Source organism: Carettochelys insculpta, chromosome 26, assembly GCF_033958435.1.
Source record: "Carettochelys insculpta isolate YL-2023 chromosome 26, ASM3395843v1, whole genome shotgun sequence".
NCBI classification, from domain to species: Eukaryota; Metazoa; Chordata; order Testudines; family Carettochelyidae; genus Carettochelys; species Carettochelys insculpta.
Window position 1 is genome coordinate 1617130 of NC_134162.1, and position 15902 is coordinate 1633031.

At 55.5% G+C, this 15902-nt stretch overlaps 1 protein-coding gene across 2 annotated transcripts in view; it reads left to right on the top strand.

Annotated features, from left to right (window-relative positions):
• CSRP1 (cysteine and glycine rich protein 1) overlaps positions 1 to 13154 on the top strand; it is a 31088-nt gene extending 17934 nt beyond the window's left edge. For both annotated transcript variants that reach the window (XM_074977318.1, XM_074977319.1), the window contains exons 3-6: positions 378 to 546; positions 6305 to 6434; positions 9539 to 9632; positions 11027 to 13154. In XM_074977318.1, coding sequence (XP_074833419.1) covers positions 378 to 546; positions 6305 to 6434; positions 9539 to 9632; positions 11027 to 11103 — 470 coding nt within the window. In that variant the 3' untranslated portion in view covers positions 11104 to 13154. The remainder of the gene's footprint in view (positions 1 to 377; positions 547 to 6304; positions 6435 to 9538; positions 9633 to 11026) is intronic.
• The last annotated feature ends 2748 nt before the right edge of the window (positions 13155 to 15902 follow it).

A 15902-nucleotide genomic window follows, 5' to 3' on the forward strand; every position in this document is an offset into this window, starting at 1 on the left:
CCCTCCCCTGACCATAGCATCCCTGCTTACCCCTTAGCACTGTGCAGATGAGGTTTGTAAAGGGATCCGATGAGTGGCCATTTCCCCAATTGCATATACTTTCCCCACCGGCAGCATCGGGGTTCACGTAAATTTCACCTTCTAAGTCTGAACGTCCTGGCCTGTTTTTTAACTCATTCCAGTGTCCCTGTAAGGATTTCTGTCTGTGTGCGGCTGTGCCCTTGCCACTTTAGAAAAGGCTTTGTCCTGGTGCTAATGTTTGAGACGTGAACTGTCCTGGGGTCACTGGTTCTCTCCAGCTTGCTAGCACATGCTGGCTGTCTAGAAGCAAGAGATGGCTGAAACTCCTGAGTGACGTTCCCTTTGTTCCTCTCCAGTGGTCTGTAAAAAGAACCTGGACAGCACCACCGTGGCCGTGCATGGGGAGGAGATCTACTGCAAGTCCTGCTACGGCAAGAAGTACGGCCCCAAAGGCTACGGCTACGGACAGGGAGCTGGGACGCTGAGCACCGACAAGGGGGAGTCGCTGGGAATCAAACCGGAAGAGTGAGTTAGAGCCTTCCTTTAAAACGTACTGGCTCTAAAAGGGAACTGGGAAGAAGCACCCCCCCATCCCAGCATAGTGGAGAGGAGCGTGGGTCTGTGGGGCACAGTGGGGAAGGACCCAAGGCAGCACGGCTGGCATTTCCTTATCCCACATCTCCCTATTCCAGTGTACGTTTCTGCCTTCTCCTGACCCTACCAAGCAGCAATTTAGCTGTCTGGCTCTTCTCAGCCTTGCAAACCTCTGTGCTGGATCGCCTGCCTGAGTCAGTGTAATGCCTGACCGCAGCTGGGAGTCCGGCTGAGCATTCGCATGTGGAGACAATGCCCCCTGCTGCTGGCAAAGGCGGCCTTGAGGACAGAATCCAGCTGGGAGCTAAAACAGGACCTAGCAGCAGCTGAAGGCGACCAGCAGCGCTGGCCCATCGGCAGGTCAGGGCACCAGTGGGAATGGGAGGGGTCTACTCTTGGCTCCAACCCAGTCAAAGCCTGGCCACTATGCTGCGCGGGGAGGCTGGATTTTCACACCCTTGAGCAGTGTCATTGGATATGTATATGGCGATACATATCTCACAGAGCTAGAAGGGACCTCAAGAGGTCATCAAGTCCAGTCCCCTGCCCTCTCAGCAGCACGAAGGACCACCCCCTTTTTTTTTTTTTTTAAAAATCTGTTTGCTGCAGATCCCTAAATGGCCACCTCGAGGATTGAGCTCACAACCCTGGGTTTAGCAAGCCATGTCCCAGCCCTTGGGCTTTGTCTATGCTGCCAGACAAAGGTGTGTGTTTACGTAGGGCGCCCATATATTCCTGTGCCAAATACAGGACGCCTGGTAAAACTGCATGGATTTAAGCGAGTTCAACAGCGGCCAGTCAGAACTATGCATTACAAATATTCAAGATAACATTGTAGACTGAGCACCCACTAAAAAGACACATTGCATTATTATAATGAAAATAGGAATAGATTTAAATATATACTTCCAGTGAAGTGGTTACTGCTCTTTAGGGCTACGTCTACACGTGCACCCAACATCGAAATAGCTTATTTCGATGTTGCGACATCAAAATAGGCTATTTCGATGAATAACGTCTACACGTCCTCCAGGGCCAGCAACGTCGATGTTCAACTTCGACGTTGCTCAGCCCAACATCGAAATAGGCGCAGCGAGGGAACGTCTACACGCCAAAGTAGCACACATCGAAATAAGGGTGCCAGGCACAGCTGCAGACAGGGTCACAGGGCGGACTCAACAGCAAGCCGCTCCCTTAAAGGGCCCCTCCCAGACACACTTGCACTAAACAGCACAAGACGCACAGAGCCGACAACGAGTTGCAGACCCTGTGCATGCAGCATGAATCCCCCGCTGCAGCAGCAGCAGCCAGAAGCCCTGGGCTAAGGGCTGCTGCCCACGGTGACCATAGAGCCCTGCAGGGGCTGGAGAGAGAGCATCTCTCAACCCCCCAGCTGATGGCCGCCATGGAGGACCCGGCAATTTCGACGTTGCGGGACGCGGATCGTCTACACTGTCCCTACTTCGACGTTGAACGTCGAAGTAGGGCGCTATTCCTATCCGCTCATGGGGTTAGCGACTTCGACGTCTCGCCGCCTAACATCGAAGTTAACTTCGAAATAGCGCCCGACGCGTGTAGACGTGACGGGCGCTATTTCGAAGTTAGTGCCGCTACTTCGAAGTAGCGTGCACGTGTAGACGCAGCTTAGGTGTGCCAGCCTGTCCGCATCTTGCTGTCCTCCACAGTGTGGACTGGTAGTGCGAGGGGAGCTTCAGGAGCCAGGGCAGAGAGCTGAGGGGTGTGTGAGGAGCTGCAGGAATCAGGTCTGAGGGCGTGGGGGGAGGGCAGGAGGCAGGACAGGAAGTTGGGGGCTGCCGTTTTGAAGAGCCCACCAAAGCTGCTTCCCAGATGGCTCTTTAAACAGCAAATCAACATAGCGGACAATTTTCCTGTCTTTTGAAATAAGTTGGGACACCTTCCAGGAAGCTGAAATAACGGACTCTCCTGTTAAACACGGGGTGGATGGTCACCCCTTGTTGACAGTGTAATTGCTGTCTTGAGGTAACCTAAGTGTAAAATCACAGAGGCTGAAGCTCTTACCTCGGTGGAGCTTGTCGTTGTCATCATCATTAGGACATATCCCAGGGGGACGTCGCTCGAGTGCCACCTGGATCAATCTCTAGCTGGGTCCATCAGATGGTCTGGCCAGATGTCCAGCCCACAGGGTTGTCTACGTTGCAGCCGTGGGCGTGACTTGCAGCTTGTGTAGATGGACCTGCACGAGCCGTACTCCAACTTGCGAGCCACAGAAGTGATGGCATCATGGTGTGGGCGTCAGCGCAGGCTGCGCAAAGCTGCCCCAAGGAGGTATCTGTGTGGGCATCCCATGGTGGTGCCTACGTCACTGCATCCTCACTTCTGGTTTCAGAGCGTTGCCTAGAGTGTGACATGGCTCGTGTGGGTGTGTCTACATGAGCCGCAATCACACTTGCGCGTGTGTGCTTCAGTGTAGACATTTCCCCGGTCCATCACTGGCCGCCGAAGCCTTTGGTGCACGTGACCCCCAGCCAGGCAGCAGCTTCTCTTGGTGACTCATTGGGCTTCCACCTAATGCAACGTCCAGACTGAGAGAGCTGCTGAAACTGACCCAGTGGTGGCTCTGGGTGCTGAGCTGTGTTCCCTGTAAGCTGGGCCCTGGGGAGGCCACTCGGGAGAGATTCATGTGCCGCCCAGCTGATTAGCAGAGTCTCCAAGCCACCCACAGCTGGTAGCAAGTGCTTCTATTGGTGGTGCTCAGCTGCACGTGCCTCGGTGCACATAACAAAATTTATTCTACCCACCAATGTCAAAAGTTAGGACATTGGTGCTGGGTTGGGCTACAAAGAGCTGGCGGAGGTCAGTCCCAAATGCAGGCAGTAGGGTTGGCTTGCCTGGCTCCATCAAGGTAAGAGCTCCAGCTCTTCATCTCCACGTGGGTTTCGGAGCGCCGTGCTGTAAATACCCACCGTGAGGGGCAGTGCAGAGCTCACCTCGTGCTCCTTGCACAGCTGGTTGGGAAATGGAAACGTCAGTGAAACTGCAACAAGGATTCTAACAAAATCCTTGGGGATACAGTGGACCACAAGTTAAATATGAGTCAACAGTGTGATGCTGTTGCAAAAAAAAGCAAACATGATTGTGGGCTGCATTAACAGGTGCGTTGTGAACAAGACACGAGAAGTCATTCTTCTGCTCTACTCTGCACTGGTTGGGCCTCAGCTGGAGTATTGTGTCCGGTTCTGGGCACCGCAGTTCAAGAAAGATGTGGAGAAATTAGAGAGGGTCCAGAAAAGAGAGACAAGAATGATCAAAGGTCTAGAGAACGTGACCAATGAAGAAAGGCTGAAAGAATTGGGCTTGTTTAGTTTGGAAAAGAGAAGATTGAGGGGCGACATGATAGCGGTTTTCAGGTATCTAAAAGGGTGTCATAAGGAGGAGGGAGAAAACTTGTTCTTTTTGGCCTCTGAGGATAGAACAAGAGACAATGGACTTAAACTGCAGCAAGGGAGGTTTAGGTTGGACATTAGGAAAAAGTTCCTAACTGTCAGGGTGGTCGAACAGTGGAATAAATTGCCCAGGGAGGTTGTGGAATCTCCATCGCTGGAGATATTTAAGAACAGGTTAGATAGACGTCTATCAGGAGTGGTTTAGACAGTACTTGGTCCTGCCATTGGGGCAGGGGGCTGGACTCGACGGCTCTCGAGGTCCCTTCCCATCCTAGTGTTCTATGATTCTATGAAAATGTTTGGAAGCCTTGAACGTTCACACGCAGGGAGCCAGCTTCTGCATGCATCCCTGTAAAGGCCCATACTGTAGAGGGTTGATGACTGTGAGCCAGGCTGCCCTGTGAGCGCCCTGGCTTACCACTCGTGGGAAGCTATCCACGGCTGGGAGAAGCTTGTCCATCCAGAGCTGCTGACTCCCTGCAGTATGGTGGCAGTGACGGTGCCTCTCGCCTGCCTTCTCTCCTGGTAGCACCTTGCTCCATCAGGACCATGCTTTGCTAATGGAGGCAGAGGAGGCCTCTGCCTGTGGGGCAGGCCTGGAGGGTAGGTGGTAGCCTGTGTGCTCCCAGCTGAATGTTGTAATCCTTCTCTCCCAGAGTGCGTCTGCACAAAGGTATTTTGAAATAACTTTGCGAGTGTCTATACAATGCAACCGCTATATAGGATGACCAGGGGCCAGCTGGCCGACCAGCCTGAGCCGCGGATGGGGGGAAGGATAGGGGGCTGCTGCTGCAAGCAGCTGTTCCCCAGTGGTTGGGAGAAGCTGAGGGACCCTGGTCAGGCAAGGACCCCCACAGCCACAGCCTCCCCATCCCCCAGCTCACTGCCAGCCCTGTAAGACCACAGCCTCCCCTGCACCAAACCCACTCCAGGCCAGCAGAACCCCGGACCGGCCAGGCCCCGCTGCTCTCTCAGCCCAGGCCCCACAGGACGGGGTTGGGAGCAGCACGAAGCCCAGACGCACTCACCTTGGTCCCAGTCCGCCATGGCTGCCGCCTGCCTCCACCGGGAGCTGCCGTCACTCTGCCTCCGGGGCAGCAGGCTGCCAGGGGGTGGGATAGGAGCAGGGATTCTGGTTGAGACTGGGCAGCACCGTCCCTCCCATCCAGCCCCGCTCTGCTAACTGACTGGGAGCTCTGCGCTCTGAGCCTAAGGGGGGCTGGGCCCACTGGGCTGGCTGTGTTAGACCCTGTGGGGCTGAGGGGACTCAGCCCTGCAGCTCCTTGCTCCAGGACCTGGTTCTTAAACTAGTGCGGTAGACTGGCAAGGCAGGTCCGCAGCATGAAGTGGGGCGGCTGCCTGGAGGTGGCACCAGCCAAGCTGGGGCAGGAATCCCCCTAATGTGACCGGAGAGCTCATGAGTACTGTACGTGCTCCCTGGCCAGCAGCTGCACCTGCACACCAACAGGGAGCTGAATACGGGGCAATGAGCCCCTGTGTTGAAGTAAATCGGGTTACCTTTCTGGCGCCCGAAATACAGGGCTGTCCCACCCAAGATGGGACAGATGGTCACCTTACCTATTTTGCATATTTTCAAAGCCCCCGCCCCTTGAAAAGCATTTGTCTTCCTAATTTTTTTTCAGGAAGGAGGGTGCTTTCAAAAGCGGGGGCTTCATTTTGAAAGAACCTCCTCCGCACGGCTGTTTTGGCTTTCCAAAACAGCACTTCTGGAATGGTGAGTGGCCACCATTATGCAAATGAGGCACTGAATATGCACCTCATTTGCTTTTTCGGTCATCCATGTTTGCATGCCCCTTTCGAAAGGTGTAGGTGTGGCCACAGAGAATAGGGGCTATTTCAAAATAAACTGTTCTGGAATAGCTTGTCCTGATACAACGCTGCTGTGTAGACATAGTATTTTGCATTAAGGTGGAATGCAAAATAGGTTCTATCGTGCATAGACGTACTATATCATTTGTAGATGTGTTATGCTAGAACAGCTTATTTCAGAACAACTCTGGAATAAGCTATTCTGGAATAGCTCTGTAGTGTAGACCTACCTTGAGTGCGTAAATGCACAGAGCTTCTGAAGGGCTTGATACTCAACGTCAATCCATGTCCTGAGCCCTCCTCACAGGTCTGGCCCTAGCAGAGACCTACCTCGGAATGTGAAATCCCCTGTCTCCTCAGCCATCTCTGGCTGCCGCTGCTTCCCCATTGTGCAGGCCTGGTAACTAACTCTGTCCCTTACTGGAATCCCACAGGAGCCAGCCCCACCAGCCCACCAACAACCCCAATGCCTCCAAGTTGGCCCAAAAGGTGGATGGTGCCGACGGCTGTCCCCGCTGCGGGAAGGCCGTGTATGCTGCCGAGAAGGTGATTGGTGCTGGGAAGGTAAGTCAGCAATCCTGTGGGTGTAGTTTCTTTTTTGGGTTGGGGGTGGCGGGGGGAATAGGAGCAGGTTCCCAAGTCAACACATGGCTGGGGGCCCTGCCAGGGGACCTGTGCTAGGTCTCATGGTCCAGGGCCAAACCCAGATGCTGTCACAGGCCAGATGTCCGGCACCAACAACTGGGGCTGGATTTTTCAAGAGCTCATCTAACACCCAAAGTACTAGGAGCTTTCTTGAGACTCTGGCCCCTACGTGTGGTACTTACTGGGCCCATCTGAAAGTTCAGGTGGTAGAGAGCATCCTACGTGGGATAGCCACAGGTCCTCTCCATCTCCCTGATTCCAGGGGATCTTGGCTGGTCCCTTCTCCTGCCCCCACACGTGGGAAGAGAATGATGTGCCTCATACAAATGGCCTGGAAGATAAGTCGGCTGCAAAGAAACCACTATGTTGACCTTCTCCCCTAAGGCTCTAGAATGCTGGATCTGGCTTCCCAAGTCTTCCAACCATTGGCCTCTCTCTCCTGGACTCTGCATGAGGCAGAGTGACAGTCTCCGGACTGTTTCTGGGTCTTCCCCTTGCCCTGTGTACACATGCAGCTCTGGAGGACACCTATAGCATCTCCTGCCTAGGCCCCTGTAGGACCTCTGCCACTGTTCTGACCTGCAGCAGCCTCCACTAGTCCAGCCATGGGCTCCCGGTAGGCAGCTCCATCAATTGCCCCTCGGTCCTGGCCCTGCAGCCCCCTCTGCCACTCCAGCCCCAGAGCCCTGACAAAGTTCTTCAGTGCACCTAACCCCACAGGTACCACTGACCTGTCTGACTCAATGGTTCCAGCACTACAGGAAAGCCCCTTCCCTGCACCAGGCTGGACTTCATGTCTGGGTGTGTCTTCACAGCAGAGTTAGCCTGGCGGCTTGGCCCTTGGGTCCAAGCAGCCAGCTTAGCCTAGCACAGAGCAGTCGTGCTGCAAAGCCTGACTCTCATTGCTGGGTCTTCACAGGGGTTATGCACCCTGTGAGCATAGCTAGGACAGCTGGGGCTGGTTCAGCTCTTCTGGGTCCTTCCCAATAAACTGTGGGAAAACTCATCTGTCCTGGGCACATGGAGTTGTGGAAAGGCGTTAGAGGGCACTCTGCTGTCAGGCGTGTTTAGCCTGTGTCCTTGCTGCAGAGAGGGTGGGAGCCCAGGGTTGAAAGCACCACGATACTTGAGAGGGTTCTGTGCGCGGATGGGAGCAGGAAAAGGGGAAAGGGTAGTGAGCTGCAGTGAGCAGTGCATTTAGTGGAGACAGTGTCCTGCCTCTCTGAGGAGCTGAAGCTGGAGATGTGGAGGGGGAGTGGTTGTTCCCCTCTGTTTGGCACTGGTGAGGCCACATCTGGAGTATTGTGTCCAGTTTTGGGCCCCCCGGTATAAAAAGGATGTGGATTTGCTGGAGCAGGTTCAGCAGAGGGCAACAAAAATGATTAAGGGGCTGGGGCACAAGACCTGTGAGGAGAGGCTGAGGGATTTGGGCTTGTTTAGTTTGCAGAAGAGAAGACTGAGGGGTGATTTAATAGCAGCCTTCAGCTTCCTGAAGGGGAGCTCTAAAGAGGAGGGTGAGAAACTGTTCTCAGTGGTGTCAGATGGCAGAACAAGGAGTAATGGTCTGAAGTTACAGAGGGGGAGGTGTAGGTTAGATATTAGGAAAAACTATTTCACCACGAGGGAAGTGAAGCACTGGAATGTGTTGCCTAGAGAGGTGGTGGATTCTCCATCCCTTGAGGTTTTTAAGTCTCGGCTGGACATGGTCCTGGCTGAGATGACTTAGTTGGGGTTGATCCTGCTCGAAGTAGGGGGTTGGACGAGATGACCTCCTGAGGTCCCTTCCAGCCCTATGATTCTGTGATTCTGTGTGGCTAAGGAAGCCCAGAGGGCATCCCTGCCTGTCTTCAAATGCACCGATGGCTTTGCTGGCACCAATCCCGTCCCAAACCCAATTCCTCTTTGTAGTTCTCCCCCAAAATGGTTCCATAGTTCCTCCAGCAGTTCTTTAGACTCCTGGGTCAGCAACTCTTCCTACGTGCAGCTTAATGGATTCCTCCACTAGGGATTTGTGGAACAGCTAGAGGAGCTGGCCTGGTGCCTTCAGTCTCAGTGTTGGGGTGTTCCAGCCTGTTCTAATTAGAGCACTCGGGTGGGTCCACCTCAAGAATTTAGAGGATCCCATGACTTGGCTGGCTTCAGAGTTGTGCTGATCCACAGCAGCTGGGACCTCATGTTTGCTTTGACTCTTTACTGGGACAAATCCTAGCCTGTGGGTAGCTGTTGGCTGGTAGTTTGGAAACGAGGTTGAGAGAGAGTGTGTTTTATATGTAGAGCGTTGGATGCATGGCGGGGTAAGAGCTGGGTTAAACAGCCTCCAAAATCCTGCTCACCCTGGCGCTGATGAGCCAGTTAGTTTTGTCTCACCATAGTGACGACCTCAGGCAAGACCACCCATCAGACAGATACGGGGGTAACCCATGCTCACAGCATGGCCCTGTTTCACATTGTGTTCTGAGGTCCCTGGGTTCACGCCTGTTCAGACAGCCCGTTGACGGAGCCTTGTGTTACATGAGGAATCTGTAAGCAAAGGCAGGACACAGCCTCCCAGGGAAACTCTGGTTGCGACTTAGGAACTGCGCTCAGAAGCTTTACAAGCTCGGTAGGGAGGGGTCAGGGTCTGGGGTCGGTGGGCAGGAGGATCCTGCCCAGATGAAAGGAAGTGAGATAAAAGTCATTTCGTCCCTGTGCAGCTGTGACTGCAAAGGGGTAAAGCCACGGCTATGCCACGAGAAACAGCTACATGGGGAGGTACCACAAAGCCGTTGTTTCCAAACTACCAGCCAACCTCACATCCACTGTCCTGTGCAGATCAAGCCCCGTTTTAACTGCCAGGGCTCCAGCACAGCTGGGGAGAATGGGATTGCAATGGGGCGCTCTGAACGCATGCTTTTCACTGTACAGCTTCCCCTGGGCTGAGGCTCCAGGCAGGAGCTGGGAGTCCTGCCACTGGGCACCTGCCTGAGCTGGCCCCTGCCCTGCGCCCTGCACCCGCTGACCACTCCCTCCTCCTCTCTCCTCAGTCATGGCACAAGTCCTGTTTCCGGTGCGCCAAGTGTGGCAAAGGCCTGGAGTCCACCACGCTGGCCGACAAAGACGGGGAAATCTACTGCAAAGGTGAGCACCCCCTTTCCTGGTGTGCTGGCCCCTGTGGGGATTCCAGAGCCAGTGGGGAGAGGGAATCGTGGGCGTGCACCTTTGGGCAGAATTAATCGTTGAGCCCAACCCAGCACACGGGATGCAAACAACCGAAGGCCTTGCTAAACCACAGGGGCGAGCAGATATTGCAGTGCAAGTGGAGGGGGCTGCTCCCCGAATGGCCTCTAAGGAGCAGGCCTGTACCCAGGAAGCACTCTGTGTATGGGGACAGGGAGCGCTTGGACTCTAGTGGCGTGGCCCCTTGTGCGTGAGTACCTGGGGATTAATGCTGTGCTGGCATCTCTGGCTTCTGCGAACAACCTCGCCCTGCTCCACCTGGGTGCTAGCTCATGGATGCTCCTCCAGGCTCGTCTAGGTTTGGACGAGCAGCTGGTAGCCTCTGGAAGTGTGAGAAGCGAACCTCACCTGCCAGTGGGAGTCTATAAACCCCTCAGTGCCTCTGGTCCTGAAAAGGGTGAGTGCCACCCACCCTGCCTGCCCTGCGGCCCGCCTAGGGGGCTAGGGCATCCGCGTCTTCGTTTGTCTCTCCCGCTCAGGAGGCTGTTGCCATCGCATCCTTTGCAGCTGTTCCCCAAGTGCCAGAAACAGCAGCTGGGTCACCCACATGTGATTGGCTGCAGAGTCTGCTCGTGTGTGGCACTGGCTCTGGACAGGGGAACTCGCCCTGCCACTGCCCGGCCTTGTGTACCTTCTGGCTGGTCGCCAGGGTGGGCAATAGCACCAAACTCTACCCTTAATGGACAGTTGTCCCACGAGCTCTGCCCCTGGCTCACTGACACTGAGGCTGAGGGCTCGCCACCTGATGAGGGCCGGCGTGTGGGGGGGACCTAGGAGAAAGGAGAGACCTCTGCATGAGTCTGATCTCTGGGGTTTGGCTGGGAGCTCTTGTCCTCATCAAGCCCTAGAGATGAGAAGCTAACCCAGGAAAACGTTAAACCCCCTCCTCCCCGACTCCCATCCCCAAAGGCAACTAATGGCAGGCTGGAGGAGTGCGACAGTGGCTATGGAATCAGAGTGGAGCCAGGAAGCCTGGGTTCTAATCCCAGCTCTGCCACTGAAGTATCTCTGTGACCTTAGTCAAGTCACTTGCCTGTCCCTCAGTTTCCCCGTTGGCGTTAAGAACAGTGTTTTTCATTTATAAAGGCCTTTGAGATCTCGGGTGAAAGGTCTGAGGTGTTAACCAGTTCCCTTGTGCTTGTCCCTTCACCCTGTTTCTGCCTGCCTGAGAGATGGGCCCATGCTGAACTTTGGGACTGAGCCTATTTCAGCGCTGACCTCTCCCTATGTTCCCTGTGACTGATCCCCTGCCCTTCCCCACATTGTCATCCCTCATGGCTTCTCCCCTCCTGCAGGATGCTACGCTAAGAACTTTGGGCCCAAGGGTTTTGGCTTTGGGCAGGGAGCCGGCGCGCTCGTCCACGCCGAGTGAGGCATCGGCTTTGGCTCCTCCGGATGCTCCCCTGCCATGCTGAGTGCTTCGCTGATGCTGGGCTCGACCACACCAACCTTCACCAGAGGATCAAGGCAGCCAGGTCCTTCCCCATCTCCTGCCAGGGCCTCCAGCGCCGTCCTGTGGCATACACAGCAGACATGGCTGCTTGGGGCACCAGTGACGCTCTAAATTTAGCAGTTCCCTGTGCTGCGTGGGGCCACCACCGGCCATAGGCAGCACCGGTTCCAGCAGCTCCAATCTGTCTGCGCCTCTGCTTCGTCTCCACCTCCCCAGCCCGCCCGTGCCAGCCCACCTCCCAGCCACATCGCAGCCAACTCCCTAGCTCCCTGCTCCACCTCCCAGCCCCATCAGATTCAGTCTTTGAACCTCCGCTCTGCCTCCAGCCCTGTTAGCCCCAGACCCTGGTCTCCCCACCCCAGTTCTCTCTCCTGCCCCAGTTTCACCTGTCAACCCACAAGGGGTCCCTCAGTCTGCCCACTCCCCAGCAGCATCCTGGCCCTCCTTCTGCCCAGCCCCACGCAGCTCCTGTCCTCGCAGCCCATGGAGTGCCATCCTCCCTCCTCCACATGCTCAGCTGCATAGGGCACCAGAAACCTTAAGGATGGCCCTGCGTGCCTCTGTCAGTAAACGCTAAACTCCTGCTTGTTCTAGCTGTCCCCCCACGCACTCACCTGCTGGTTTCCTGACCCAAAGCTCACCAAACCAGTCAGGAAGCTCCTGCTGACAGCTGGGGGCTTTGGCTCAGGAGCAAACAGCCCTAGCGTAGGCAAAGGGCCTTGACACTCGCACAAAAGACATTCCCTGTGGCTGGGGAGCATCTCTCTGTAGGCAATAGGCTCGCTCGTGAAACCTGGCTGCTTACCTCCATCATGTCAGGCGCTGAACGCAGCCAGTCATTGGGACGGCGGCGTGCAGCAACGAGCCTCAGGCGATGATTCGTAGGTGTAAGAAATCGAAGGTGGCAGATGGCTGGGGCTGGTGGATCACTGCTGTCTGGGGCCAGAGGGAGATAGAGAGTCAGTGCCTGATACAGACGAGGGAGAAGAGACCCCTGTGTTGCACTTCAAATGCGAAGTAGAGAGAAAGCCCAATATAAATCATGGGCCAGCTCCCCCGGAGCGTACATTGGTGTAGCTCCATTGAATTCACTAGAAGCGTCAATTTACACCCTGGCACTGAATCTAGTAAACCGGCATGTTTCCAACAGAAGCCGCTGACTCAAATTGCTTCAGCTGGCGAGGCTGGCAGGGTTCTGCTCTCTTTCAGAACCACTGCCACTCCGACAGCCTTCCAAGAGGTGCTGGGCATGTCTGAAAATCCAGCCCCACGCTGCCTGGCCCAGCGTTCCTAAAAACCCACACCCAACATCACTGGCTAACTTGGTACCGCTTGACCCAGATTCCTCTTCCCCTCACTTACTAACAGCTCCTTAGCCTCTTAACCTGAGAGCGTGGAAACAATCTCATTGGCTTTACCCAGCTTATGCTGCTGGTTCGTGTTTGTCATCTTGAACTCTGAGGTCAATTTTATGCTTCTTTCACACTTGATGCCACAGTATTTGTGTTGCAAACTCTGCTGGGAAATGTTTGTATGTTTAAAACAATAACGCAGGGCCCGTTTTGCCCTCCTTTACAGCCCCGCGTGAACAAACAAAACTTTCCCCTGTACAATTCTCATAGTGGGGCTGTGATTTCCTGGGCTCAGATGCTACCGGATCCCTTGAGCAGAATGGGCAAGTTATGCAGTAGAACGATGCCAAAACTGACCAAGGAATAATAGAAGATAGTAGCACAGAGAGCGCTCCATGGGTTTATACCTAAAACATCACTAATTCTGTTGGTGTCGTTCTCTCCCTTCAGGGTTTCACCTGAGCAAAAATCCCTGCTTTAATTTCCCCTGCTTCCTGCTGAAGCAAAGATGTCTGATTCCTCATGCCTTTTCCACAGTGAGGGAGAACCATTATGTTACAATATTCCTGCTGTATATGCCACGTACAAGGATTGCATCAATAAAGCTCTTAGACTCAGGCCTCTGTTCAGTCTCTTCTTTCCCCAGCAGCAAGAGAAGCTTCTTTGGCTTAATGTGAAACTGACCCTTTAGGAAACTCTTGAGCAAAGGGGACAGACCTGGAGAGCACCTAACTTGTTCCTCCCCCTGCTTGGGTCATCAACAGGATTTCAACCTGGGACTGTCAGTGTTACAAGCAAACAGCGAATTTCCTCTACCTGGCAGCAGTAGCGGGCTCTTCCTCAGGGCAGCCTGTGGAACACACAGGCCATACGTTGGGCTAAGGTAGGTTGTATTAACTAGTCAGGTCACAAGTGGCGTAAGCTTGAGTTTGATCTCACCCTAGAGCAGAAATTACTCCACCCTACGGACACCCTTTGAGTCACGCCTGGGCTGTGACAGAGCTCCCTGGCATATCCCTGGTTAACTTCACTCACAAACGCATAGGCCCTGGTGCGGCAATGTTTGGGAACCTCTGGCTGGAGCTGCTGCCCTCCCAGTGGGTTCCAGGGATCTGGATCCTAACCTGTTTCCCAGGAGTTTTTCCATCAGCGTCCCCTGCTGATGACCCCGATCTCTCTCCCCAAATGGTGCAGCAAGGCACCAGCTCTTACTGGTGCCAGCTTGTTCCCCCGCTGGCGCCTGAGCCTGGCAGAGCTGCACGGGTAGGAAGGGAGCTTGGCTAGTTCAGAATGGTGCCTGAGGTGGTAGCAGCATTACGGTTTGTGGCCGTGTGTTGTGGCACCATGTCTACTGGACACCAGGCTGTTGGTGTCCCTAAACTCCTGACTCACAGTAGCTCGGACTCGACAACAGGACCTGGAGCACTTGAGTCCTCTGTGCTGTTTATTCCCTCTGTGGCACCTGGCACTGGCTGCTGTTGGGAGACAGGACAGTGCCCTAGGCAGACCCAGTCTGGCCCTTCTTCTGGTCTGACCTGGTCATTCCAGAGAGAGGAACATGCCCGGTAAGCCGAGGGGCTTAGATCTCTCTCTAATACCCGCCCTGGCTCAGCAGTCAAGGCTCTGGTTTTCCATCTGGTTTGCTGTTTTTCTTTCTTACCCATCTCCTCTCTTTCCTCCGTGTTCTCTCTCTGCCGCTTTTCATTATGGCTGTGGGAGGGCTGGTCCTGCGATGGGCTGACCTCAGGGTGCGCTGACATCCCCCGAAATGGGATGAGCTCCCTGCACTGTGGCATCCCAATGTGGTACCACCAGGCTATGACCTCACGGCCCAGCCATCTCCCCTCTCACTCCATGGCAGGGCGGCTGCAGCGTTACCGAGATGCGGGGCGCAGACCATAGCAGCTGCAACTTCAGAACAGGCGAAGATGGCCACACCCCGCTCCCGGATGAGTGTGGGTGGGCTCCCTGGCTCTTCTGGCACAGAAGAGTTCCCCGGAGCTGCCAAACAGCAGGCTGGGGAGGGGTGTGGGTGGTGCGGAAGTGAAGGTGGCATTGGGGCCTTTCCAGGTCTTTGACACCAGGTGGCATTGTCGAGTCATTGCCAAGAAAGGCCTGGTCTCCTCAGCCCGAGGGCCCGGTTGGGTTGCCAGCCAAGGGAAGGGAATTTGGGGCCTGGGGCCGGGGGAATTTGGGACGGTAGAAGCCAATGCTGAGCTCTGGCAGCAGCTTTTGTGGGGCCATGCTGCCATGAGCTGGGCGCAGGCTGGGCTGGCATTGTCACAGCAAGCTGCAGCTGGTGTGGTATTGCCCTCAAGGCTGAAAAGCAGCTAATGATCACTCTCAACTTCGTGGCTCCCCAGCCCTGCAGCTCTGACAATGTCCGTGAATCCCACTCTGCCCCCCTCCTCCCACAGCTCTGCCCGTGCCCCTCGTTCCTGCCCTGCCAACGCAGCCCTGGGCTGCCCACACATAGCTCTGTGATGGTGACGGCTCCTTGTGGCCACCGCCACACCTGTCAGCGAGTTACCTGCCAAGGTTGGCACTTGAAATATTCTGTCCAACAGCCCCCCCAGGCAGCTCCCAGGTGAGTCCGGTAGCGCCTGGCCTCTGATTCTTGCTGCCACTTTGGCTTTTAGGTTGAATTGGGGTGCAGATCAAACCTGTGGGCCAGAGGTGCAGCTGTGAAGCGTGTGTATGGGGTGGGGGTGCCAAAACAAGGGTGAGGTGATGGAGCCACTTGTCTCGGGCACGTAGCTGAGGGGGCACAGGGTGGCTTTGGGGTGCCCGAGGAGTTCCTGCCAGCTGAGTCCAGGAGTCCACCACTGCCTCCCCGCCTCCAGGAGCCTGGGGTAGGTGCCATTGGGGAGCATCTTCTGCCCAGCCCTCCCCTGCCCTGCCCTGCCGCTAGCTCAGAGCAGCTGCTGCTGGCTGACTGCCCAGCTCAGCATCCTGGAAGCCGTGCCGCACGCTGCTGCCCGCTGCCGGACCATCACCCCACTTCCGCACGCCTGCCCCTGTACGTCACCCCACTTCCACACGCCTGCCCCTGTACGTCACCCCACTTCTGTACGCCTGCCCATTATCCCACTTCCACACACCCACCCCTGTACATCACCCCACTTCCACACGCCTGCTCCTGTACATCACCCCACTTCCGCACTCCTGCCCATCACCCCACTTCCGCACACCCTGCCCCACTTCCACACACGCTGCACGTCACCCCACTTCCACACCCTGCCCATCACCCCACTTCCACACGCCTGCCCCTGTACATCACCCCACTTCTGTACGCCTGCCCATTATCCCACTTCCACACACCCACCCCTGTACATCACCCCACTTCCACACGCCTGCTCCTGTACA